This window comes from Medicago sativa, chromosome 7 (assembly GCF_051527215.1).
Source record: "Medicago sativa cultivar Bolivia chromosome 7, Bolivia_mono, whole genome shotgun sequence".
Classification (NCBI taxonomy): Eukaryota; Viridiplantae; Streptophyta; class Magnoliopsida; order Fabales; family Fabaceae; genus Medicago; species Medicago sativa.
This window is the reverse complement of record NC_140755.1, coordinates 47,883,547-47,909,208: the sequence shown is the minus strand read 5'-3', so window position 1 is coordinate 47,909,208 and position 25,662 is coordinate 47,883,547. Positions and strand designations below refer to the sequence as shown.

The 25,662-nt window shown below is 35.7% G+C and overlaps 2 protein-coding genes and 1 pseudogene across 5 annotated transcripts; 2 read left to right on the top strand and 1 right to left on the bottom strand.

Annotated features, from left to right (window-relative positions):
- Positions 1–833: 833 nt before the first annotated feature.
- LOC146906316 (uncharacterized) lies at positions 834–19,681 on the bottom strand. The gene is made up of 3 exons (XM_085728793.1): positions 19,429–19,681; positions 1,887–2,606; positions 834–1,513 (listed from the first exon to the last, which is right to left on the bottom strand). Exons 1-3 carry the CDS (start codon positions 19,679–19,681, stop codon positions 834–836), a joined length of 1,653 nt encoding a protein of 550 aa, XP_085584919.1.
- On the top strand, positions 19,061–25,662 carry LOC146906314 (putative pentatricopeptide repeat-containing protein At3g23330). Of its 3 annotated transcripts, XM_085722653.1 has the most exons (7): positions 19,061–19,224; positions 19,355–22,212; positions 22,299–22,391; positions 22,727–22,958; positions 23,649–23,751; positions 24,445–24,674; positions 25,198–25,662. In XM_085722653.1, exon 2 carries the CDS (start codon positions 19,876–19,878, stop codon positions 21,979–21,981), a length of 2,106 nt encoding a protein of 701 aa, XP_085578779.1. In that variant the 5' UTR covers positions 19,061–19,224; positions 19,355–19,875; the 3' UTR covers positions 21,982–22,212; positions 22,299–22,391; positions 22,727–22,958; positions 23,649–23,751; positions 24,445–24,674; positions 25,198–25,662. The 3 variants fall into 3 exon arrangements, with proteins under 3 accessions (XP_085578779.1, XP_085578778.1, XP_085578780.1); XM_085722652.1 differs by having other exon boundaries at positions 19,061–22,212; XM_085722654.1 differs by having other exon boundaries at positions 19,061–22,212; positions 23,649–23,935; positions 24,050–24,674.
- On the top strand, positions 22,046–25,662 carry LOC146906315 (uncharacterized; annotated as a pseudogene). Its single transcript, XR_015020156.1, has 6 exons — positions 22,046–22,212; positions 22,299–22,391; positions 22,727–22,958; positions 23,649–23,751; positions 24,445–24,674; positions 25,198–25,662. The product of XR_015020156.1 is annotated as an uncharacterized LOC146906315 (transcript).

Sequence of the window (25,662 nt, the reverse complement as noted above, 5' to 3'; positions counted from 1 at the left end):
TGTGTTATTTGTCTCACTTTGACAATTATTGTATAGGCGCAATATAAATGTATTCAACTTTTTTAAAAATACAGGCTGCAGTGAAATCCTTGATACTATAGAGAATCGTGGTCAAATGCAATGGATGTGAGGTCAGTTATTGTCGCAGAGATATTGAAAACTCTGATGTCACAATCTAGATGATGGTCGCATACCTTTGTTTATAACCTTAAATTATTATCAAAGTAAAATTGTATAAGCTACAAAGAGTATCATATTATACATTCATGATACAACTGAGTTCTTCGATATGTTGAACGAACGATTATAGATTCCGTTGATGCCATTAAGAAAATATCAGAGCACAGAGTGCCCAAATTTATGTCATGTTGATTATGTTCTATTGCAATTTCCATTTATTAAACGTAATTTTAAAGTGATGAAATAGTTCGCAACATATAAATCACAGTACTAGTTTGGTTGGACATCAATCCGACAACCATCAAGTGGAATCAAATGAATGATGACATAAATTGATGAGTCACTAAATTAAAGTTTTGGACCTATTTTCATTAATTTACTCGAACCACACGTTCACGTGCTAATAGAACTTGTACATACTAGTATATATTAATAGATAAAAACTAATGGCAGTAGCTTGCCTTATTGAACTGTCTTAGATAATAGCATGACAGAAACTAGACTGAAATATATGATCTTACATTAGATAATAGTCAGAGGCCTTAGTTTTTCAGAAGGAAGATCTCAATCTCATATATAATTAATCACTAAAGAATGAATAGGAAGTCCAATCAACCCTCAATATCATGCGACACAATGTTCTCCGAGTCGAATTATACTTGATGTGAAGTTCTGTTTTGCTGCTGAATGTTGTTGTCTATAGGATAGTGTTTTGAAACATCTAATAGTGTTGCTGCAGCAGGTGCTGGGGTTATGGATTGGTACTGAGGAGGTGCATTTGCGTTTGCAGGTTGTTGCTGTGTGTAGTATAATTGTTCTTGCGTAGCTCCGTCATATTCATAACCATAAATAATATGTGGTGGATGATGAATATTTTGAGGCAAACTCACATATTGCTGCTGATATTGATTAGAAGGAACTTGATTAAAAGATGAATTTGATGCCATAGGAGTTTTATAAACACTTGGATTCACCTCAGGTACAACACTTTGTGGCATTACTGGTCTAGTTGAGGCTACCAAATTTGTGTCAGATAAATTGGATTGTAAAGCCATGTTGTATGGTTGTGTAGATCCATGTCCAATTGGCATTACATAAACAGGATACTGATGAAGTTGTTGGTGTGATTGCGATGGTGAGGCATAAACTGGGTAGTAGGATGACATTGGAACTTGACCTGCACCTATAGGACGATGAATATAGACAAATTGATGTTGTTGATATGTTGGAGGTTGCTGGTTTTGATTCAATTGTTGTTGAGGTGGGGTGTAATCAGGATCCTTTGCTTGTAATTCCCCTTGTTCATTTTGATCAAATACTTCACTTTTGATATTATTTGGCAAAGTTGTATCTTTCTTGTCCACACGTGCAGATGCAATACTGGTATCACTTTTCAAATAAACCAAAAATTATAATCATCAAATAACATCAACATGTGGACATATTTACAAGAAACTACTTGAATAAACTTTATATGACACTACCTTACAAAATTTAACTAAACAAAGAAAAAATTGCATATAGAATAGATTGGTGATAGTTGCATATTAATTACCTTGCTAGTGAATCTGGAGAAGGCATACCAAGGCCAGCTCCGCTGGTCCTTGGTTGAATAATGAGCGACGGCAAATGAGGCTTCTGATCATCGGGCACAACCCTATTGAAATCATAACCAGCACCGGCATCATGATAATAAGAAGATTCAAGAAAAGGATCATTTTGCTTCACATCCACCCCTTTCACATCATCAAAGTTGTTATCATGTTGTTGTTCCATCCTAAGCCTCTGCTCTTGCTTCGCCCCGTTACCATCATCATCATGATCAACACAAACTCGTATGTCAGAAAGATTAGCAATTGAATAATTAAACATGTCCTCCTCCTCTTCCACAGGCACTAAATAATCAACATCAATCAAATGCTCCTTGATAACATTATTATCAGTATTTTCGTCGTTACTTGAAGCACTAATATCATAATCATCGAGGTTGAGGAGGGAGTTATCAACAGCAGCTGCAGAATCAGAAATAACACGAGACAGAATCCCTGAGTTGTTGAGAGCTTCCACAAACCACGCATGATTATCCAAGTGACCATTACCCATGGAAACAGCAGTATCTGGTTTTGAGAAAAACAGGAACAATCTGAGTCGAGAACGTGAAGGAGAAGGGTTTGAAGACAAATGATCATACTCATCTATCATATTCTGGAGGTCTTCATCTGTGGAAACATTGATGAGGTTGTCAAGGTCTTCATTGGAAAGATGGTACTTGAGAGTGAAAGGTCTTCTTCCATGAAGGAGAGTGCGAGAGAGGTGAGAAAAGAGGTGTGATAAGGAAGAGTGACGGTCAACGGCGACGATACAAGTGTCGCCACCGACGTAGTAGAGAGAGTTGTCACGTGAGGGAGGAGGAAGAGTGTAACACCCTATTTCTAATAAGCGGTAAAACGCGCGAATATACAAACATATTCTAGAAATAGATGCTACGTCTTCGAATCAAACCACAAAAATACATGCATCAAGATCATGTTACACAACATAGCAGCGGAACATACATATAATTCATAAACATCTCCGGATCTCAACAAAAATACAATTGTATTCTCCAATTCTCAAATAACAAATAACATCTCAACTCCAAAATACATAGTCCAAAATAAAATCCAACATGCAAGACTACCCTAGATCAGAGCCCTAATCTAGACACTTGCATAAAAAGAGGAACTCCACTCCTCGACATCAACAAGCAACAAACTAAGCATCCTGCACTCCATCTACCCGTCCATACAGAAAGGTAGGTGGTAAACCACTGAGGGTTAGCATTACATCATCATAATCCATATGAAAACATAGTATTCAAGGAATCATACCTATCACATATACAAACCATCCCTCCTAGAATACTAGCATCACATGATTATTATCCCCCATCACTTGCATTTCAAGCTATCACATTATTAACATGCATAGCAAGTTTATCCAATTTCTAAACCAATCATCGACATAAGTTCATCAATTATCAATCAATGGAAGGGTTACTCACCTTAATTTCCACTTAGCATACTTAATTCAAGAGTACGATTCATCATTTCAAAGTCATAAGCAAGTAATCATCATCATCATCATCAAGGAAATCACCACATCAAATGCATATACATATACCACTCTCACTTCATCATTATTATAAAATTAATTATCATCAAATAGATTCACCAAGTGTATAAGCACAAACAAATAAGACATGCAATTAGAGCATAATTCAATTATTCACAACCATCAACAAAATCCACCAATATACATATACACCAATCCACACAATCACAACATTCACCAATTTCATCAATACACAAATTCACCAAGTCATATATTCAATTATGACACGACTCATCAACTAATCAAATGCATATGATGCTCTAGACTCTTCTCTAGATGCATGTGGTACCAAATCACCTCAAGGTCGTCACCTTCGATGCAACAAAAACATCGTACTCACCTCAATTGGATATAAAATCCGCCACCATCAGTCTTGGATATAAAATCCACCACCATCAGTCATGAATGCATGAACATATGACTCAACTACAAATGCATATGTTCACACAAACAATAATCACCTCACCATCACCAATACTTGTATATATGCAATCATCAACAATTCACCACCACTTAGCATATGTACAATCACCAACAACATCCATAATTCAAGCAACATATAGTTGTCACATATATATACACCACCAACAATCAACATTTAACATGTTCAACAAATAACATAACATAAACATGTTCATCACCATTCAATTAGTATATATGCATCGACAACAATTCACCACCACTTGACATATACATACATCATTAATCATCTCCACATAAATCAACATATAGTTGCCACATTTCCACATAATTCCTTACAATTCAAATAAAGGAACAAATACAACATATGATCACAAACATCATATTCATCACTCAACAACCATTCATACATCCTCTCGTAATCATATTAATCTATTCATAAAGGGTTCATAAGCAATTGACTCTCAAAAATCATTTTCCGTCAAGTTCGTCTCACATTTCACAACTTTGAAAATATTAGAAGTTATGAACCAAAACCAATTTAACAAGTTCAATTGCCTATGCCATGTATTCTCACGAGTCACATGTGTGTGCAGTAGAGGTTACAAAAGCATTTCATCGGCCACACATGAAGAATTCCCAAAAATCACGAAGTTCGTATCTTGGCATCATTTTGCAAAACCAATTCATTTCCAAAACAAAACCAAGTTAGACCCAAGCTATGATACTCTTAGAAGCTTAATTATAAATTGATTGAATAAGGTTAGGTGTTTGGAACCCATTGGCATGCTTAAAAGTACACAAAAACACGAAAGAACAAGGTTTTGGGATTCTGCAGAACTGACACGGTCGCGTGTTCAGGACACACGGTCGTGTCATCCCTTACAGGAGACTCTGACACGGTCGTGTCATCCAGACACACAGTCGTGTCATTCCACCAGTACAGCAAAAATGCATTTTTACGTTTTCGTGCATAAAATCTTGTTTTCGAATCCGATTTCAGTTCCGTTTTCGCCAATGCATTCCTAACACTTAGACCATACAAACCACACTTGAAAACTTGACATTTCAACATTAAAACAACTTAATCAAACTCATCCCAAAATGACTTATTTTGTAAAAGCTCTTAAAATGACTTTTACTCAAAAACCCATTTTCTTCCCAAAATGATTTCTCTCCAAAACCAAGTGATTAAAACAGAAAATCATACCATTCTAACAATCTTCTTAATTCATTCAACATCATCAAAATTAAACTTCTTCATTATCAACCCATTTTTATGAAAACCTCAAGAACAACACAAATTTATAACAACATCAAAGATTATGATTACCCAAGGTTTCTAACATCAACAACAACACCTCACAAATTCAACAACAACAACCAATCATGAATTCATCACAATTCATCAACAACAACATCTCATATCATCAATTTTGATACCCAAAGCATCAATCCAACAACCACATGTTTCAAATCAATAACAACAACTAATGAACATGAATTCATGCACAATTTAACACCACAACTTCATTTTTCAACAAATTTACTCAAGAACACAATATACCCATATTTTTACATTTCAACATGTTAATTCACATACTAACACACAATTATCCCACAAATCATGTTCTCAAACATAACAACAACAATTATGCACGAATTTACAACAATTAGATTCAATTCATCAATTTCACAAAATGGGAAAAAAGGAAAAAAAAAATTATGAATTATGGTTGAATTCTAACCCTCTTACCTCTAACACCAAAATCCTCTAACCCAAGCTTCAATTTAGCTCCTAGATGATGAATCCCCTCTTTGCCTTCTAACCCTTGTTGTTGTTCTTCTCTCTAGCCTCTATCTCTTCTCTTCTCAAATGAAATGAAATGTGAAATGTTTGTAAAACCTAATTTCACCAACAACTAGAGTTTATATATATGCTCTACTCAACTGGGCTTACCTCTCAAACCTTAATGGGCCTAACTCATTTCTATTTTAACACCCAAAATGTCACTACTCACTTAATGGTAAATTATATCACTAATGGTCACTTAACGGTAATTAAAATAATTACTACACCCTCTAGTAACTTGGTAAAATAATATTCTTACTAAGCACTAAAAATAACCTCCAACAAAATCACAAAAATTGTCACTGCTCTCAAAATGACCAAAATGCCCCTAAGTCCAAATGACTAAAATACCCCTCCAATACCGAATTCTACGAATCCCAACCAAAATACACACAAAAGCAAGTAATCACATATAAACATATATAGCACACATAAATAAATAATAAAATAAAACTAGCGAAAATCGGGCTGTTACAACTCTCCCCCACTAAAAAGAATTTTCGCCCTCGAAAATTACCTGAAGGAAACAACTCCGGATACGAAACCCTCATCCTACTCTCCGATTCCCAAATGGCACTCTCACCAGTCGGTCCAACCCAAATCACTTTAACCAAAACGACCTCCTTGCCACGCAAACGCTTCACTTCACGATCCTCAATCCTAACTGGCCAAGTCTCAACGGTCAAGTTATCCCTTACTTCCAACTCATCCACTTGGATCACGTGAGACGCATCATACACATACTTCCTCAACTGAGACACATGAAACACATCATGAAGATTCGACAAAGATGGCGGTAACGCAATCCGATACGCTACAACCCCAACCTTCTCAACAATCTCAAAGGGTCCAACAAAACGAGGAGTCAACTTCCGACACTTCAAAGCACGACCAACACCGGTTACAGGATTCACTCTCAAAAACACATGATCACCAACCTGAAACTCAAGGTCTTTCCTCCTTTTATCGTGATAACTCTTCTGCCTACTCTGAGACGCTTCCATCTTCTCTTGAATCATCTTAACCTTTTCCGTAGTTTCTTGCACAACTTCTGGTCCAAACAAAGCACTTTCTCCTGACTCATACCAACACAACGGAGTTCTACACCTCCGACCATACAAAGCCTCAAATGGTGTCATTCCGATACTAGAATGAAAACTGTTATTGTAAGTGAACTCAATCAACGGTAAACATTCAATCCAACTGACACCTTGCTCCAACACACAAGCTCTCAATAAATCTTCCAAACTCTGAATAGTCCTCTCCGTCTGACCATCAGTCTGAGGATGATAAGCGGAACTCAACCTCAACTTAGTCCCTAAAGCATCTTGCAAACTTTCCCAAAATTTAGAAGTAAACCTAGGATCCCGATCCGACACAATACTAGAAGGAACACCATGCAATCTAACAATCTGCTCAATGTAGATCTCAGCCAACTTCGTCACAGACATACCGGTCTTAATAGAAATAAAATGTGCCGATTTCGTCAATCGATCAACAATCACCCAAATAGAGTCAAAACCCTTAACAGTCTTCGGCAACGCTTCAACAAAGTCCATTGATATACTATCCCACTTCCACTCTGGCACAAACAACGGTTGCATCAAACCTGACGGTCTCTGATGTTCAATCTTAGACTTCTGACAAACCAAACAATCATACACAAACCCTGCAATATCCTTCTTCATTCCAGGCCACCAAAACAACTTCTTCAAATCCTGATACATCTTAGTTGCTCCTGGATGAATACTCAAACTACTTCTATGACCTTCTTCCAAAATCCTTCTCTTAAGCTCAATAACACTTGGCACACAAACACGATCACGAAACATCAAAACACCGTTCTCATCCAATCTGAAGTCTCCACCCTTACTTTGGTTAACCAACACCACTCGATCTGCAAGTTCCAAATCTTCCTTCTGACCATTCTTGATCTCTTCCAAGATATTACTTGTCAGCTTCAACATTCCCAACCTCACACCATCCGGCGTCAACTCACTAACCAAACTCAAATCTCTAAATTGCTCAATCAATTCCAACTCTTTCACCATTAAAGCAGACATATGCAACGACTTCCTACTCAAAGCATCAGCAACAACGTTCGCCTTCCCAGGGTGATAACTCAACTGGAAATCAAAATCTTTAAGATACTCCAACCATCTCCTCTGCCTCATATTCAACTCCTTCTGGTCAAACAAATACTTCAAACTCTTATGATCACTGAACACTTCAAACTTAGAACCATACAGATAATGCCTCCAAATCTTCAACACATACACAACGGCCACTAATTCCAAATCATGTGTCGGATAATTCTTCTCATGCACTTTCAACTGCCTCAAAGCATAAGCCACAACCTGACGATTCTGCATAAGCACACCACCAAGACCCATCTTAGAAGCATCACAATACACAACAAACGATTCCTTCGGATTCGGCAAAATCAACACTGGAGCCGAAGTCAACCTCTTCTTCAACTCTTGAAAACTCTTCTCACACTTAGCATCCCAAACATAAGCTTGTCCTTTCCGAGTCAACTGCGTCAATGGCAACGCCAACTTAGAGAATCCCTCAATGAACCTCCGATAATAACCTGCCAATCCAAGAAAGCTCCTCACTTCAAAAACAGACTTAGGTGATTCCCATTGCAACACTGCATCAACCTTCGACGGATCCACGACAATACCACCTTTAGAAATCACATGACCAAGGAAACTCACTTCCCGCAACCAAAACTCACACTTGGACAACTTAGAAAACAACTTCTTCTCTTTCAACACTCCCAACACAATCCTCAAATGCTCGGCATGCTCTTCTTCAGACTTCGAATACACCAAAATATCATCTATGAACACCACCACAAAACGGTCTAGAAAAGGATGAAATATTCTATTCATATATTCCATGAAAACACCTGGCGCATTAGATACCCCAAATGGCATCACAGAATACTCATAGTGTCCATACCTCGTTCTGAACGCAGTTTTGGATATATCTTCCGCCTTTACTCTAATCTGATGATATCCTGATCTCAAGTCAATCTTGCTAAACACTTCTGCACCAACCAACTGATCCATCAAATCATCAATCCTCGGGAGCGGATACCGATTCTTGATCTTTACCTTATTCAACTGCCGATAATCCACACACAACCTCATACTTCCATCTTTCTTCTTAACCAACAACACTGGAGCACCCCACGGAGAAACACTCGGTCTAATAAACTGCTTCTCGAGTAACTCTTCCAATTGCTTCTTCAACTCACCCAACTCTGATGCAGACATCCGATACGGCGCAATCAAAATAGGACTCGTTCCTGGCACCAAATCAATTGCAAACTCAACTTCCCTCTCCGACGGTAACTCGGTAATGTCGTCCGGAAAAACTTGTGGGAACTCTTGCACTACCGAAAAATCACCAACACCTTTCTCACTACTTTCCTTCAATGAAGCAAACATCATAAACACACTAGCTTCACCGTCCAAGGACTTCTTCACTTGCTCCGCGGTCAAGAACTTCCCACCTTCCTCAGCTACTAGCTTAGAAAACGTCACACTCTTGGTCAAACAATTAATGTTAACACCAAAAGTCAACATCCAATCCATACCAAAAATCACGTCCATATGCTTCAACGGAAGACACACAAGATCCAACTCAAAATCAACATGAACCTTAACACAAACCACAACCAACTGAGCCTCCGCAGCCAAAGATACATTCCCTTACCAGACCCAACAAACCTGAAACAACCTGCTACTCCCCCACTACGCTCAAACCCACCTAAAAGAACGGAACAACACAACAAGTACCGACAGTACTTCCGTACATGTCGCATACAAACAGGAAAATCAACGGGTTTTGGTCTGGACAAGACCGACCACGGCTCTGATACCAACTGTAACACCCTATTTCTAATAAGCGGTAAAACGCGCGAATATACAAACATATTCTAGAAATAGATGCTACGTCTTCGAATCAAACCACAAAAATACATGCATCAAGATCATGTTACACAACATAGCAGCGGAACATACATATAATAAATAAACATCTCCGGATCTCAACAACAATACAATTGTATTCTCCAATTCTCAAATAACAAATAACATCTCAACTCCAAAATACATAGTCCAAAATAAAATCCAACATGCAAGACTACCCTAGATCAGAGCCCTAATCTAGACACTTGCATAAAAAGAGGAACTCCACTCCTCGGCATCAACAAGCAACAAACTAAGCATCCTGCACTCCATCTACCCGTCCATACAGAAAGGTAGGTGGTAAACCACTGAGGGTTAGCATTACATCATAATAATCCATATGAAAACATAGTATTCAAGGAATCATACATATCACATATACAAACCATCCCTCCTAGAATACTAGCATCACATGATTATTATACCCCATCACTTGCATTTCAAGCTATCACATTATTAACATGCATAGCAAGTTTATCCAATTTCTAAATCAATCATCGACATAAGTTCATCAATTATCAATCAATGGAAGGGTTACTCACCTTAATCTCCACTTAGCATACTTAATTCAAGAGTACGATTCATCATTTCAAAGTCATAAGCAAGTAATCATCATCATCAAGGAAATCACCACATCAAATGCATATACATATACAACTCTCACTTCATCATTATTATCAAATTAATTATCATCAAATAGATTCACCAAGTGTATAAGCACAAACAAATAAGACATGCAATTAGAGCATAATTCAATTATTTAGAACCATCAACAAAATCCAGCAATATACATATACACCAATCCACACAATCACAACATTCACCAATTTCATCAATACACAAATTCACCAAGTCATATATTCAATTATGACACGACTCATCAACTAATCAAATGCATATGATGCTCTAGACTCTTCTCTAGATGCATGTGGTACCAAATCACCTCAAGGTCGTCACCTTCGATGCAACAAAAACATCGTACTCACCTCAATTGGATATAAAATCCGCCACCATCAGTCTTGGATATAAAATCCACCACCATCAGTCATGAATGCATGAACATATGACTCAACTACAAATGCATATGTTCACACAAACAATAATCACCTCACCATCACCAATACTTGTATATATGCAATCATCAACAATTCACCACCACTTAGCATATGTACAATCACCAACAACATCCATAATTCAAACAACATATAGTTGTCACATATATACACCACCAACAATCAACATTTAACATGTTCAACAAATAACATAACATAAACATGTTCATCACCATTCAATTAGTATATATGCATCGACAACAATTCACCACCACTTGACATATACATACATCATTAATCATCTCCACATAAATCAACATATAGTTGCCACATTTCCACATAATTCCTTACAATTCAAATAAAGGAACAAATACAACATATGATCACAAACATCATATTCATCACTCAACAACCATTCATACATCCTCTCGTAATCATATTAATCTATTCATAAAGGGTTCATAAGCAATTGACTCTCAATAATCATTTTCCGTCAAGTTCGTCTCACATTTCACAACTTTGAAAATATTAGAAGTTATGAACCAAAACCAATTTAACAAGTTCAATTGCCTATGCCATGTATTCTCACGAGTCACATGTGTGTGCAGTAGAGGTTACAAAAGCATTTCATCGGCCACACATGAAGAATTCCCAAAAATCACGAAGTTCGTATCTTGGCATCATTTTGCAAAATCAATTCATTTCCAAAACAAAACCAAGTTAGACCCAAGCTATGATACTCTTAGAAGCTTAATTATAAATTGATTGAATAAGGTTAGGTGTTTGGAACCCATTGGCATGCTTAAAAGTACACAAAAACACGAAAGAACAAGGTTTTGGGATTCTGCAGAACTGACACGGTCGCGTGTTCAGGACACACGGTCGTGTCATCCCTTACAGGAGACTCTGACACGGTCGTGTCATCCAGACACACAGTCGTGTCATTCCACCAGTACAGCAAAAATGCATTTTTACGTTTTCATGCATAAAATCTTGTTTTCGAATCCGATTTCAGTTCCGTCATTCCTAACACTTAGACCATACAAACCACACTTGAAAACTTGACATTTCAACATTAAAACAACTTAATCAAACTCATCCCAAAATGACTTATTTTGTAAAAGCTCTTAAAATGACTTTTACTCAAAAACCCATTTTCTTCCCAAAATAATTTCTCTCCAAAACCAAGTGATTAAAACAGAAAATCATACCATTCTAACAATCTTCTTAATTCATTCAACATCATCAAAATTAAACTTCTTCATTATCAACCCATTTTTATGAAAACCTCAAGAACAACACAAATTTATAACAACATCAAAGATTATGATTACCCAAGGTTTCTAACATCAACAACAACACCTCACAAATTCAACAACAACAACCAATCATGAATTCATCACAATTCATCAACAACAACATCTCATATCATCAATTTTGATACCCAAAACATCAATCCAACAACCACATGTTTCAAATCAATAACAACAACTAATGAACATGAATTCATGCACAATTTAACACCACAACTTCATTTTTCAACAAATTTACTCAAGAACACAATATACCCATATTTTTACATTTCAACATGTTAATTCACATACTAACACACAATTATCCCACAAATCATGTTCTCAAACATAACAACAACAATTATGCACGAATTTACAACAATTAGATTCAATTCATCAATTTCACAAATTGGGTAAAAAGGAAAAAAAATTATGAATTATGGTTGAATTCTAACCCTCTTACCTCTAACACCAAAATCCTCTAACCCAAGCTTCAATTTAGCTCCTAGATGATGAATCCCCTCTTTGCCTTCTAACCCTTGTTGTTGTTCTTCTCTCTAGCCTCTATCTCTTCTCTTCTCAAATGAAATGAAATGTGAAATGTTTGTAAAACCTAATTTCACCAACAACTAGAGTTTATATATATGCTCTACTCAACTGGGCTTACCTCTCAAACCTTAATGGGCCTAACCCATTTCTATTTTAACACCCAAAATGTCACTACTCACTTAATGATAAATTATATCACTAATGGTCACTTAACGGTAATTAAAATAATTACTACACCCTCTAGTAACTTGGTAAAATAATATTCTTACTAAGCACTAAAAATAACCTCCAACAAAATTACAAAAATTGTCACTGCTCTCAAAATGACCAAAATGCCCCTAAGTTCAAATGACTAAAATACCCCTCCAATACCGAATTCTACGAATCCCAACCAAAATACACACAAAAGCAAGTAATCACAGATAAACATATATAGCACACATAAATAAATAATAAAATAAAACTAGCGAAAATCGGGATGTTACAAAGAGATCAGATGTGTCATTATGATAATGATGAGGAGGAGAGGAAAGGCACTGAGTCAGGGAAAGGGAGAGGGTGATGTTTTTGTGATATGGAGAGTGATGGATCCATCATATTGCAGAATGCTGAGTGCAAAGTGAATGAAAAGTATGTATGGATTCAATTCTATATATATACTATGTACTACCTCCGTCCCGGTATAATTGACATACTTTGGTTTTTCACACAGATTAAGAAAAATGTATAAATAAAGGGGAAAGTGGAATATATTGTATTGGGAATGATAAAAGTAGTATTATTTAGTGTTATATTGTATTGGGAATGATGAAAGTTGTATTGAAAATTGAAATGGGTCAGTTATTTTGGGACATTTTTTTTTAGAAAATGGGTCAGTTATTCCGGGACGGAGGGAGTATCATATGTTTTTTGTTTTGTTTTGCATAGGATATTTATTTGTCTCAAGTACGAGAAACTAGCTAGCTAGGAATATATTATATAAACGTTGGTAGAATATATCATGATTCCTTCGATTTATTTATTAAATCTTCATATGTCCTCAATTGTAAAGATCATTGAACAAGGCACAGTCACGTGCAGAACATTGGTTTGCAAATTTACAAACTTGAATGGGTTGGTGTATCTTTAGATTGGCCATTACTACACGCACGAGGGTCTGCTTAGGATGAACACAACCCGAGAGCACAGTAACATGGTAAACAGAAAATACTGCAAAATTAAATCCATTTATTTATACGAATCTATTTATTTATACCAGTGATTTAAAACGATTGATGTATTGGCTGGAAGTTGGCACTTAAGATTAAGAGAACACTCATGAATTCAACAAACAGTACACATACAAAATCAATTATATTGAAATCCATGCAAATGTCAAAATGAATTTTACACTTCTAAATTTTCTGTTTTAGGACACTTCTAAAATCAAATTAGATACATTTAGGCTTAATTAGTCCACTAGTCCCTTAACTTAATTATTTGTATCAAATTGGTCCCGTAAATATAATTTGTACCAAATTAGTCCTCAAAGTTTTGCTCCGTTAACACTTTAGGTCCTTTCTGTTATTTTTTTTTTATCAAAAAACGTTAACTCATCATCTTCAACAACAACTTCATTACCTTCAAACCCAGAAATCCAAGAATCACATCTCATTCAACCAAAATCAAATTCATCTCATTCAATTCATTCCAAAATCAATAGAATTATTTGATAAATTAAAATAGACAAGTGTTTATCCCATAAATCCCTTTCTTTCATTTCAAAATTATAACAATTAGAAACACAAAATTAATAGAATCAATTTATTTCACAACAAAGATGAGGGGAAATTATCTCAATGTTTGTGTTTCATTCCGAATCAAAAACAATAACATATATTAGGGAAAAATTACATGAACAAACAGAAATTAGAAGAGTGGAACGCAAAAATCACAAGAAAAAAAAAATTGAACCCAGGATGCGTGTTCTAGTTCATACACTCAAATTCATCTTAACCTTGTTAAAATCTTGGAATCAATTTTCAAATGGGAAAAGCCCAGCTATCGTAAGTGGCTTATTGAAATTGAAGAAGAAATTAAATTGAAAACAATGGAGATTGAGTATTATACAACCAACACGTGGAGAAAGAAAGAAAGAAAGGGTATGGATTGTGGAGTTAAGGCATTGAGAAATAATGGACTAGAACTTTGGAAATGAGAAGGAGTTTTGTTTTGACAAATATGATTTTGGGTATGTTTGTTTTGGAAGTAATGAATTTGAGCTTTTATTTTGGTTTTGGGATGGATATAGTGACGGTGGAGTATTTTGGGTTTGAGTTGATGATGATTAAGGTTGGGTTTTATGTGATTGATGAAGATGACGTTGGTGATGTAGTGATTAAAGAGTGGGTTTAATTTTATTTGTTTTGATTTTCTAGGTTTTTCTATGAAGGTAGATGAAGTTGTTGTTGAAGATGATAAGGAGATGATTGAAGAAGATGAAGAAAAGGGAAGAATAAAAATAATGTGTTGCTGGTTTAGTGTAAGATACGATAGACCATCATGATCCAACGGTCATCTTGTTGAAAAAAGATCAAAGAGATAATATTCAAAAAATAATAAGGTTTATGGTGAACCCCTTTTAATATTGGTCTACCTAAGACATTTAAGGTTAGATGATAACGGAGAGGACCGAAAGCTATAACGGCAAAAAACTTAAAGGACCACTTTGAGACGTTTTTTTAGTTAAGGGACCATTTTGAGACAAACAATTAAGTTAAGGGACTGGGGACTAATTAAGCCATACATTTAAAAGTGAAATAAAAAACACTTAACCTAGACGGCAAATATCATACTTTGAACTTTTCCATTGGTGTTTTCAAAACAATTTTTGGGATCCAAGAATTATATGTTTGATGCAAGCCGTCTCAAAATATTTAAGAATTTTCTTCTTTTCCTAACTTCATGACGAAACAAAGTGAAATATGTTCACAGTGATAAATTATTAAAGTTGAAATGCATAGCATATAATCATCAAGCCTTTTTTAATATAAATATCTTCAATTTTATTCTTAAATCTATATATATAAAAAAATCGCACTTTTTAATTTTGTAAGAATATTAGCCTCTCTGTTTTTTTTTTATTTTATGGTAGGATTTCTATTAGAAAAGTTGGTAGAAAATATGCGTTTGGGCATGTAGAGAGAAGACATGTAGATGCCGTCGTAAGAAGAGTAGATCAATTTGAGGAGAGTCAAATTAGAAGGGGTAGAGGAAGACTTAGAAAAACTATTAGAGAAACCATTAGAAAGGATTTAGAGGTCAATGAGTTGAATCCAAATTTGGTTTATGATATAACATTGTGACGTCATTTGATCCATGTAGCTGACCCCACTTAGTGTGATAAGACTTGGTTGTTGTGGTTGTGATTTCTATAAAATCAAAATTCCCTTGAGCTCCACAACGTCGAATCACTTAACCCAAATTTCCCCTATATCTTGTTTCATCTCATCCCCAATGCAGCCAATTTAGTTTTCATTTTCAAGATACGTTTTTTAAAGCAAAGGTCTATAACCAATTGTAACATCAAGTCGTCTTAATCTTATGTTTATATTTTTTTTTGAGGTGTTACTCTTACATTCTTACTCATATTGCCTAGTACTCTGAACTCTGAAGCAATTTATTTTTTTTTACCGTATTTCTCATGAGATACTACATTCTATATAAATAGTATTTTTTTCACAGTCTAGATCGTGGTCGCATACCTTTGTTTACAACTGTATCTCTCGTGTGGTTAGTGCTATCTTTTCTTTCTCATTATCACGGTCAAATGCAATGGATGCGAGGTCAATAGCAGTTGTAGATATATTGAAAACTCTGATGTCACGGTCTATATTGTGGTCGCATACCTTTGTTTAACACCTGACATTATTATCAAAGTAAAATAGTATAAACTACAAATAGTATCAAATTATACTCGTAATACAACTGAGTTTTTCGGCATGTTGCACAAATGGTTATAGATTCCTTTGATGTCATTAAGAAAATATCATAGCACAGTGCCCCATCTTGGGATGTTGAAGATTTCTTCGTCAAGGGTTTTGGGGTGGTTTTGTGAAAATACCCAATCAAAAACCAACACACCAACGATCATGTAGTGAAAATACCCAATCAAAGACCAATGGTCATGTACCCACTTAGAACACCTCGCAGATACTCCTACTCCACCAACGCTCCTGAAGTAGGAGTCTATGTGCTCCAACTCAGAACACGAAGCAAGTAGTTAGGCATTTTAACCAACAAACTACTCCCTCCTAAAAAAAAGTAATTTAATATCGTGATATACTTGATCTTAACCAAACGGCCAAGAAAGGGCGGAGAAAGGTATGAATTATATGCGATACTCACTTCAGCTTTTATATCACACATACACTTAATTACTCTCTGCACTACACGACGTGAGACTAACCAGCATTATAAAGCACAAACTTGCTTCGTAGACTCACTTGGTAGAGTATATTCAATCTTTCTTCTCCTACCTCCTTCCTCCTCCTTTATCTATATTCGTTTTCTTCCAATGTTCTACTACACATCTATCATTAAGAGTACCAGAATATTCATTTATGTGAATCTTTTTAACATTTCTATTTTTTTTTCTATGAACAAATAGGGTTTAACCAAACAAAAAGTAAACAATTCTATCTTCTGTTCAGTTGCACATGAAATCTTAATATGACAGGATTTTTAGCTCATTAGAAACACCCCTCGTGGACTCTGTAATATCAAAAATTGGAATCATACAACTTTGAGGCCAGCCACAAATTTTACCGCAAGAGTGTTTTGTTTAATGACACTGGAAAAAGTGAGGGTTTTTTTGCTTACAATATGGGAATTGACTTGAGGCATGAATTGCAATTCTTACAGACCACATATTTCTTTACTTCCTAGTGAAATAGGAGTATATGGTAATTTGACACATTGAATTTAAGTTTCTTTATCGAAGCGTATGACATGCTTCATGAGTATTTCTGAAATTATTTCAAAACCTGAAAGATGAAGACAAATACTTCATTTAATTGCAATTGCAATTACAGGTGTACTTGAGTCAAGTTCAGACTAAGTTATAATTGTCACACTCACCAGCTAAGTCTGCTATCAAGATTTCTGAATTGATTCCCTTATGAGAATTCTGGCGATGGTATTTGCAAACAAATCTTAGCAAAGGTCATCACAATCTTTTGTGTAGGAACCGTAGATCCAATTTAAGAAGAAATCATATGGCCTAAGAAGAAGATTTGGACACACATATATGATAAATTTAAAAGTGAAATGATATTAAGTGGTGTGACTTAATTTATTTCTCTTTTAAATTTTATCATTTATGTATATGTGCCTATTTCTCTTTTAAAAAAGTATTTTTTTTGAAGGGAAAAAAGTATTTTAATAAGCTATAATACTACATGATACCTTGCTTAATAAAATAAAAGGTTAAGTATGCTTTTAATCTCTATAATTTTTTCATCTTTTCGTTATATTCATCCTAAAATCTTTTAACTTTTAGTCACCAAAAATTTTCTATTATCAATTTTGGTCTTTGTTTTTAATTCAATTCATATGTATTATTTATAAAAAAAATTCACAATCATGTTTAAAATACTATAAGGCTTTGTTTGGGAGTTTGGAGGGGAGGGGAGGGGAGGGTTTTGGAAAAAAGGAAGGAACAAGTGGAAGAAATAGAAGACATTGGGAGGAGAGGGCTTTGGAGGTTAATTTTTTACTCATAATAAAAAATCCCCCTCATTTGGGGGAACTCAAAAATTGTATTGGGGGAGGGTTTTGGGGGATTATGGAGGGTTTATATGAATTTTTCAAATCCAATCTATGTTGTTATTATATTCTTAAAATTAAAAGTATATTAATCATAAGTATTAGTTTATCATTCTCTAAAAAACCGTTCTTTCAAAAAATGTGAATTTTTTGTTCATTTTTCTATATATTTCCAACCCTCCAGAGCCCTCCCCTCCCTTCCCCTCCAAACTCCCAAACAAAGCCTAAGTAAGAATCTCTAAAAAAAATAGAATTTTCTAACCAACATAATATTTTACGTTTTCGACACTTTTACATTAAATTCATGTTTTGTTAATTTTTTTAATATTTTTAAGAGATACTTATAATATACTAGACAACATTGAAAAAATCATTCAAAAATTAAAATGATACACATGATCTGTTTTTTTTTTTTTTTTTTTTATAATTTTTTTTAAGGAACACATTACTTAATTTAAAAACAAAGATAAAAGATATGGACTTCCCTCAAAAAAAGATAAAAGATATGGACTGAAAATATTTTGAAGATTAAAAGTGAAAGAAATTTCCCTTCGAAAAAAAAAAGTGAACGAAATTTTTTAAAGAAGTTAAATTAAGAAGAGGGGAGAGTTGGGGTAGCATTTTAGTGTCATTAATGGCACCGTGCCATTAAATCCGAGTCACACATTGTCATTGTATCTAGGCCACACAACACATCTATCTTGGTGCCATTAATGGACCAGATTTAATGGCACGGTGCCATTAATGGCACCAAAGTGCTACTTGGAGATTTGTGTAGGGGGTAGTTGAAAAGCAGCGAGAGTGTACCTTGCAAATGAATCTGGATTCTGGAGAAGGCAGCAGCAGCATTTCTTGATTGATTCACAAATCCAAACCCTAATCCCAAATTGAGGTTCTTCAGAGTCAGATTGATTTTGTTTACACCAATTTCACTTCTTCAGGTATTTGTTAATCAATCATGCTGCTGGGTTATTATCATTTACTAAATCTGGTTTTCGCCTTGTAATTGTTACTATTGTTATTGTTAGTGTTAAACCAAACCATGGCTTTTGAACTTACTTTCTTTCATAGGGTTTAAGTCGCCACTCGCAGTGAACTACCCATACTCAGCTTCCCAGGAAACAGTCACATACATACATACATACATTGTTCACGTGACTCATAATCAATCAATGAATACAAACAAACAGATGCCTTCGTTACCGAGGTCTTAAATCGACACTCGTAATATAATCCAATCCAATCCAATCTAATGGCATTTAACAGAGCCTCAAAGGGGAAACCAAAGGCAGTGAGATCCAGAATTGTAGTGTTGGGCGCAATAGTGAGTGTAATAGCGCTTCTGTTTCTACTTTCCTCGGCTGTATTCACATATGGTTCCCAAAAATCCCAATACATTAAGTATTCTAACAAAGACAGAAGAATAAACATTATTGAATTGTAATTACAAGTTCAATTGGGTATCTCAGTTGAATCATTTTCCTTGAAATTTGTTTTGAAAACCCCAGATAAGTTATTGTTCTTGATATAAATTCATTACCTGATTCTCAGTCTCACCACCATCATCATTAAGCAAGAAAAGAAAAGAGAGAATGAGTAATTTCACACAACACAGGATCAGCAACATCCTAAGAAAAACCTCAAACAAAACACTTTCAGTTTCAACAAGACAAGCAAAACAACTACACGCACACATCGTAAAAACCAAAGGAACATTGCACTCCGACAACATCCTCGTACTCTCACTCTACTCAAACCTCAACCTCTTACACCATTCCCTCCACCTCTTCAACTCCCTTCCTTCTCCTCCACCACCTCTTGCATGGTCTTCTATAATCAAATGCTACACTTCTCACTCTCTTCTTCACCTTTCCTTCTCTTCCTTCAACTCCATGCGCTCTCTCTCCGTTCCACCCAATTGCCATGTTTTCCCTTCTCTTCTCAAAGCTTCCACTCTTTTGAAACACCGTAAACTCGCTCATTCGCTCCACGCTTGCACCGTTCGGCTCGGTCTTGATTCTGATCTCTATATTGCCAATGCACTAATCAATATGTATGCTAAGTTTCATAATGCAGGCAAGGTGTTTGATGTATTTCCTAAGAGAGGGGAATCTGGGATTGATTGTGTTAAGAAGGTTTTTGATATGATGCCTGTTAGGGATGTTGTCTCGTGGAATACTCTTATTGCGGGGTTTGCTCAAAATGGGATGTATATTGAAGCATTGGACATGGTTAGGGAGATGGGGAAGAATGGTAAATTGAAGCCGGATTCGTTCACTCTTTCGAGTATTCTTCCTATTTTCGCGGAGCATGTTGAGGTTAATAAAGGAAAAGAGATTCATGGGTATGGTGTAAGAAATGGGTTTGATGGGGATGTTTTTATTGGGAGTAGTTTGATTGATATGTATGCAAAGTGTAATAGACTGGAATGTTCGCTGCGTGCTTTTTACATTTTGCCAAGGAAAGATGCTATTTCTTGGAACTCTATCATTGCTGGTTGTGTGCAGAATGGTGAATTTGATAGAGGGCTTGGATTTTTTCGTCGGATGTTGAAGGAAAATGTGAAACCTATGGCTGTTTCTTTCTCTAGTGTTATACCTGCTTGTGCTCATTTGACTGCTTTGAATTTGGGGAGGCAGCTTCATGGATGTATAGTTAGACTTGGTTTTGATGATAATGAGTTTATAGCTAGCTCTCTTGTGGACATGTATGCAAAATGTGGTAACATTAACATGGCTAGATATGTTTTTGATAGAATAGAGAAGCGTGACATGGTGGCGTGGACTGCCATCATTATGGGATGTGCAATGCACGGCCATGCCCTTGATGCTGTTTCCTTGTTTGAGAACATGTTGGGGAATGGAGTAAGGCCTTGTTATGTGGCATTCATGGCTGTTTTGACTGCGTGTAGTCATGCTGGGTTGGTAGATGAAGGTTGGAGGTATTTTAACAGTATGGAGAGGGATTTTGGAATTGCTCCTGGTTTGGAGCACTATGCTGCTGTTGCTGACCTGCTTGGTAGAGCTGGAAGATTGGAGGAAGCTTATGATTTCATTTCTAACATGAGAGGAGCACAACCCACTGGGAGTGTGTGGTCAACACTGTTGGCTGCTTGCAGGGCTTGTAAGAATGTTGAATTAGCTGAAAAGGTTCTTGACAAGTTACTTTTGGTTGACTCTGAAAACATGGGGGCTTATGTTTTAATGTCAAACATCTATTCAGCTGCACGGAGATGGAAAGACGCTGCAAGATTGAGAACACACATGAGAAAAAAGGGCTTGAAGAAAACCCCTGCATGCAGCTGGATAGAAGTTGGAAATCAAGTGCATACTTTTATGGCTGGAGATAAATCACATCCTTATTATGACAAAATCAACAAGGCATTGGATGTTTTATTGGAACAGATGGAGAAAGAAGGTTATGTCATTGACACAAATCAGGTGCTCCATGATGTTGATGAGGAACTTAAACGTGAGTTGTTACTCAATCATAGTGAGAGACTTGCCATAGCATATGGCATCATTAGCACTACTGCTGGTACAACCATCCGAGTAATAAAGAATATTCGAGTGTGCACGGACTGCCACACTGCAATTAAATTTATTGCAAAGATTGTTGGAAGGGAAATCGTGGTGAGGGATAATAGCCGATTTCACCATTTCAAGAACGGGTCTTGTTCATGTGGTGATTATTGGTGAATTAGTAGTTATCAAAAATCCAGAATTGTAGTGTTGGGCGCAATAGTGAGTGTATTAGCGCTTCTGTTCCCAAAAATCCCAATACATTAAGTATTCTAACAAAGACAGAAAGTACCTGTATTGGGGTACACGAATCGATTGCCCTGGAAAACACTGTGGATCCTGTGAGGGTTTAGGTCACCTAGAATCCAGCCTTAGGTGCGCCCTCGAGGAAGCAATCTATCTCCGTTGGTCTAGTATCTCCTTTTAAATTCATTTTTCTTCTTAGTTACTTTCCCAGGGTTCCGTTCATAAGGTCTTGGGTTTTGGAATTGCAGAACTTTTGTTATGCTGTCCAGGATGTGTATTAATCCTATACATAATAAGAAAGGGATCCTTCATCGTTCAACTAATGCTACTTCCGAGGATCAGTGAGTTTCTTTCTTTTTTCTTTTCTTTTCACATTTCAATATTATCATCATCATTTATGTTTTTGAGTTTGATGAACATAGACGATTAGTGTAAAGTAAGTTTGATGATAATTAGTATAAGTTGTACAACCTAACACAAAAGCTACTTTTTTATCACTTCTATGCAAAATTTGTCATAAAAAAAAATTCACTTCTATGCAAACCAAATTTTGAAGGCAACTGATCTAATGCAAAACCTTTAATCTACATTTTATCACTTCTAGTTAAAATCAATTTTAATATTTTCCACTGTGATACCAAACACACATTTAGACAGCCTTGTTTATCCATTACAGGTGGGCTGCAAGTTCTTGTGCCATGAACTCTATATGACGCAGAACTCATGTCGGAGACTGTCCCTGTAATTTTTGACAATTCAAAAGAGTGGTATACGGTTCTATCGACCAGCATGAAGCTTGGAGCCAGAGGAGTTGCTCACTTGGCAGGAGTTAGTCTTGTCGTGCTTAAAGAAAACAATCAGTACTCTGATTTGTTGCTCATAAACAAATCTGCTAGCCCTCTTTCTTGGTAGGTTTTCTTTTTCTTTTTTTCTTTGAAACTGTTCAATCAAGTATGCTTAGACTCATCTTTTTTTGATTATATTGAACATTAAGGTTGATGATGTCTAGAATATAGTGGGGTATATTGTTATTGAGGTTTTAAATTGTGGGTTGCAAATTTTCTGTGTGCAATTGGTGATACCTGACAAGCTGTGAACATGATCATGATCCTTGTCATTACAACGAAATTTATTATGGTATGGAATTTTCATTAAATCTTTTTTCGTGACTCGTGAATTTTGTGAAGCTTTTTGACACTTTCCCTACATACTAATGTGTTTTTGACTTCAGTCCACATTGAAACTTGTATTAACTACTATTAAGTTAACCTATATTTTCTCATTTAAAGAATTCAATTTGAACTTACAGAATTTCAGAAGCTGGTATGTAACAGAGAGAGATTTGTATAATCCATTAAATTTAAAACTAACGGATATGACATGACCAATGTCTAATTATTAGTTCAATATATTGCCTGATGTACTTGAATTTGAAGTTTTATTTGCATTATAACTCAACTAAGTTGAGATTTGAATCATGCCTTACAAAATGCCATTGTGGTGCGACTCTGAAGATGATTGCTCATAAAATAATAAGTTGTTATATCCTACAAGCAGAGATTCTTCTGAATTTCGAGGTGCTAATGATGGCTTTCCAGGTTAATGGAATGCAAGGATCGAAACAACCGTAGTGCTATAATGTTACCATATTCGTTCCTGCCCTCAATGGCCGCAAAAAAGCCAAGAGATGCTGCAGAAAAGGTTCGCTTCATTCATAACCTCTTTAAGTTCTTAACATTCACATGTAGAGTCAATACAATTTGATATTGGATTTTAAATCTATTTCTTCGAGCATATAATTGTTATAATGTTAATATTTTTTGCCACCGGATTGTCATGGCTATCCAATGTCAGATCAAACGGAAGTGGGGGACACTAGTATTATGTAAGGAAATATGCTTCCGGTCTGGATAGCTAATCCTGACCATGATTTTGAGTTGGGGTTGCCCTTCCTAGCTTCTAACTGGTAGCAAGTCTGTGTTTTGGCATTACTTTGTAGGAGCTTCCTCCCATCATTTTGTTGCTGCCTTTTTGGCTTCCTGAGAATCAAGATTAGAAAAGAAAAAATACGAGATTCCCAAAAAATCATCTATGTTTTCTACATTACATGGATACAGGATATTATGTAATATGTTCTTGAGTTCCTCAATTTCCTTTCTGTAAGCTAGCATTGGTAGTTGAGATAGAATCAATTACCAAACGGATAAAAACTTGGAACATAATTGAAGAAACTTATCTTTTTATCCAATAGATGATTCTGCTCTAATTATTCTCCACATTTCAAAACTTCAAATTCTGACTGTAATATGCTTGACATGTTAAAACTGTGGCATTACAATTGAGCAATCTATCTTTGTTACACACTTCAATTTCTGATGAAACACTTGCTCACAGATCAAAGCTCTACTTGGTGATTATGATGCCATCCATGTTCGTCGTGGGGATAAAATAGAAACCAGGAAGGACAGGTTTGGTGTGGTAAGGACCCTGCATCCACATCTTGATAGGGATACCCGCCCTGAGTTTATTCTTTGTCGAATAGCAAAGTGGGTTGCACCTGGAAGAACCTTGTTTATTGCTTCAAATGAAAGGACTACAGGATTTTTTTCACCGCTCTCTGTCAGGTAACTGTTTTCATGTTCACATCGAGGGCGAGGAGAGAGTTCCTAGAAATATACACAATGATTTTCTTTCACAACACAAAGCTTGTTTAGTAGTTTGATAGTAATTGAAACATTCAATGATTTTCTTTGACAGCATAAAGCATGTTTAGTAGTTTGATAGTAATTGAAACATTTGCTTAATTTTGTATGAAACTGAATAACTGATTTTGTTTATGCATTGGTTTGTCAATTTTAACTTCATGTTTGGTGGTTTCATTTGAAAATGAAATATATGTAGTATGCTAATATTCATTTCATTGTATCCTTGTTGAACCAAGACAACACTTCACATTTTTAAGTTACAATCTTATTCCCTCTGCTAGTTTTATTTTATCATGTCCTTTCTGTTTTTTGTTAGATTATTTATGGTTTGTTATTAGATTTTAAGGCTAATGATCAGTTGATCATATATTCTTAGTTTTTGAAGGAAACTATCAGCTGATATCAAATGCTGACTTTATGCTCTTGATATTCAAATTTGCAGGTATAGATTGGCATATTCGTCAAACTATAGCCATTTGTTGGATCCAGTTATTGAGAATAACTACCAATTATTCATGATCGAGAGGCTTATAATGATGGGTGCTAAAGCGCTTATTAGAACGTTCAAGGAAGACGAAACGGATCTTAGCCTTACGGATGACCCAAAAAAGAACACTAAAAAGTGGCAGATACCTGTTTACAATGCGGACGAAACTTGCTGAGACATGTTTATGCGTACCATTAGTATGCAATTCATATGACATTAAAAAGAACTTTCTATGGCCGAAAGAAATCCTTAGGAAGAAATTCTCGTTAAGTAAAAAATGAGAGCATGATTAATTTGTGTTGTAAATTGTGATGTTAGCTATAGTCAAAATTTAATTAATTCGTTACATGTATGTACTTGTCTCACTGTAAAGCTGAAGTGAAGTGACCACTAATTTTATATGTTGGGCACTGGTTTGTA

Excerpts from the sequence above, each read along its gene's own strand:
- LOC146906314 (XM_085722653.1), top strand. The coding sequence starts at position 19,876 with ATGAGTAATTTCACACAACACAGGATCAGCAACATCCTAAGAAAAACC.
- LOC146906316 (XM_085728793.1), bottom strand. The coding sequence starts at position 19,681 with ATGTATTGGGATTTTTGGGAACCATATGTGAATACAGCCGAGGAAAGT. Across the intron at positions 2,607-19,428 it reads TTATGAGTCACGTGAACAAT|GGTGTTACACTCTTCCTCCT; the intron begins GTATGTATGTAT and ends TATTAGAAATAG. Across the intron at positions 1,514-1,886 it reads GAAGCAAAATGATCCTTTTC|ATATCAAAAGTGAAGTATTT; the intron begins TTGAATCTTCTT and ends CTTTGCCAAATA.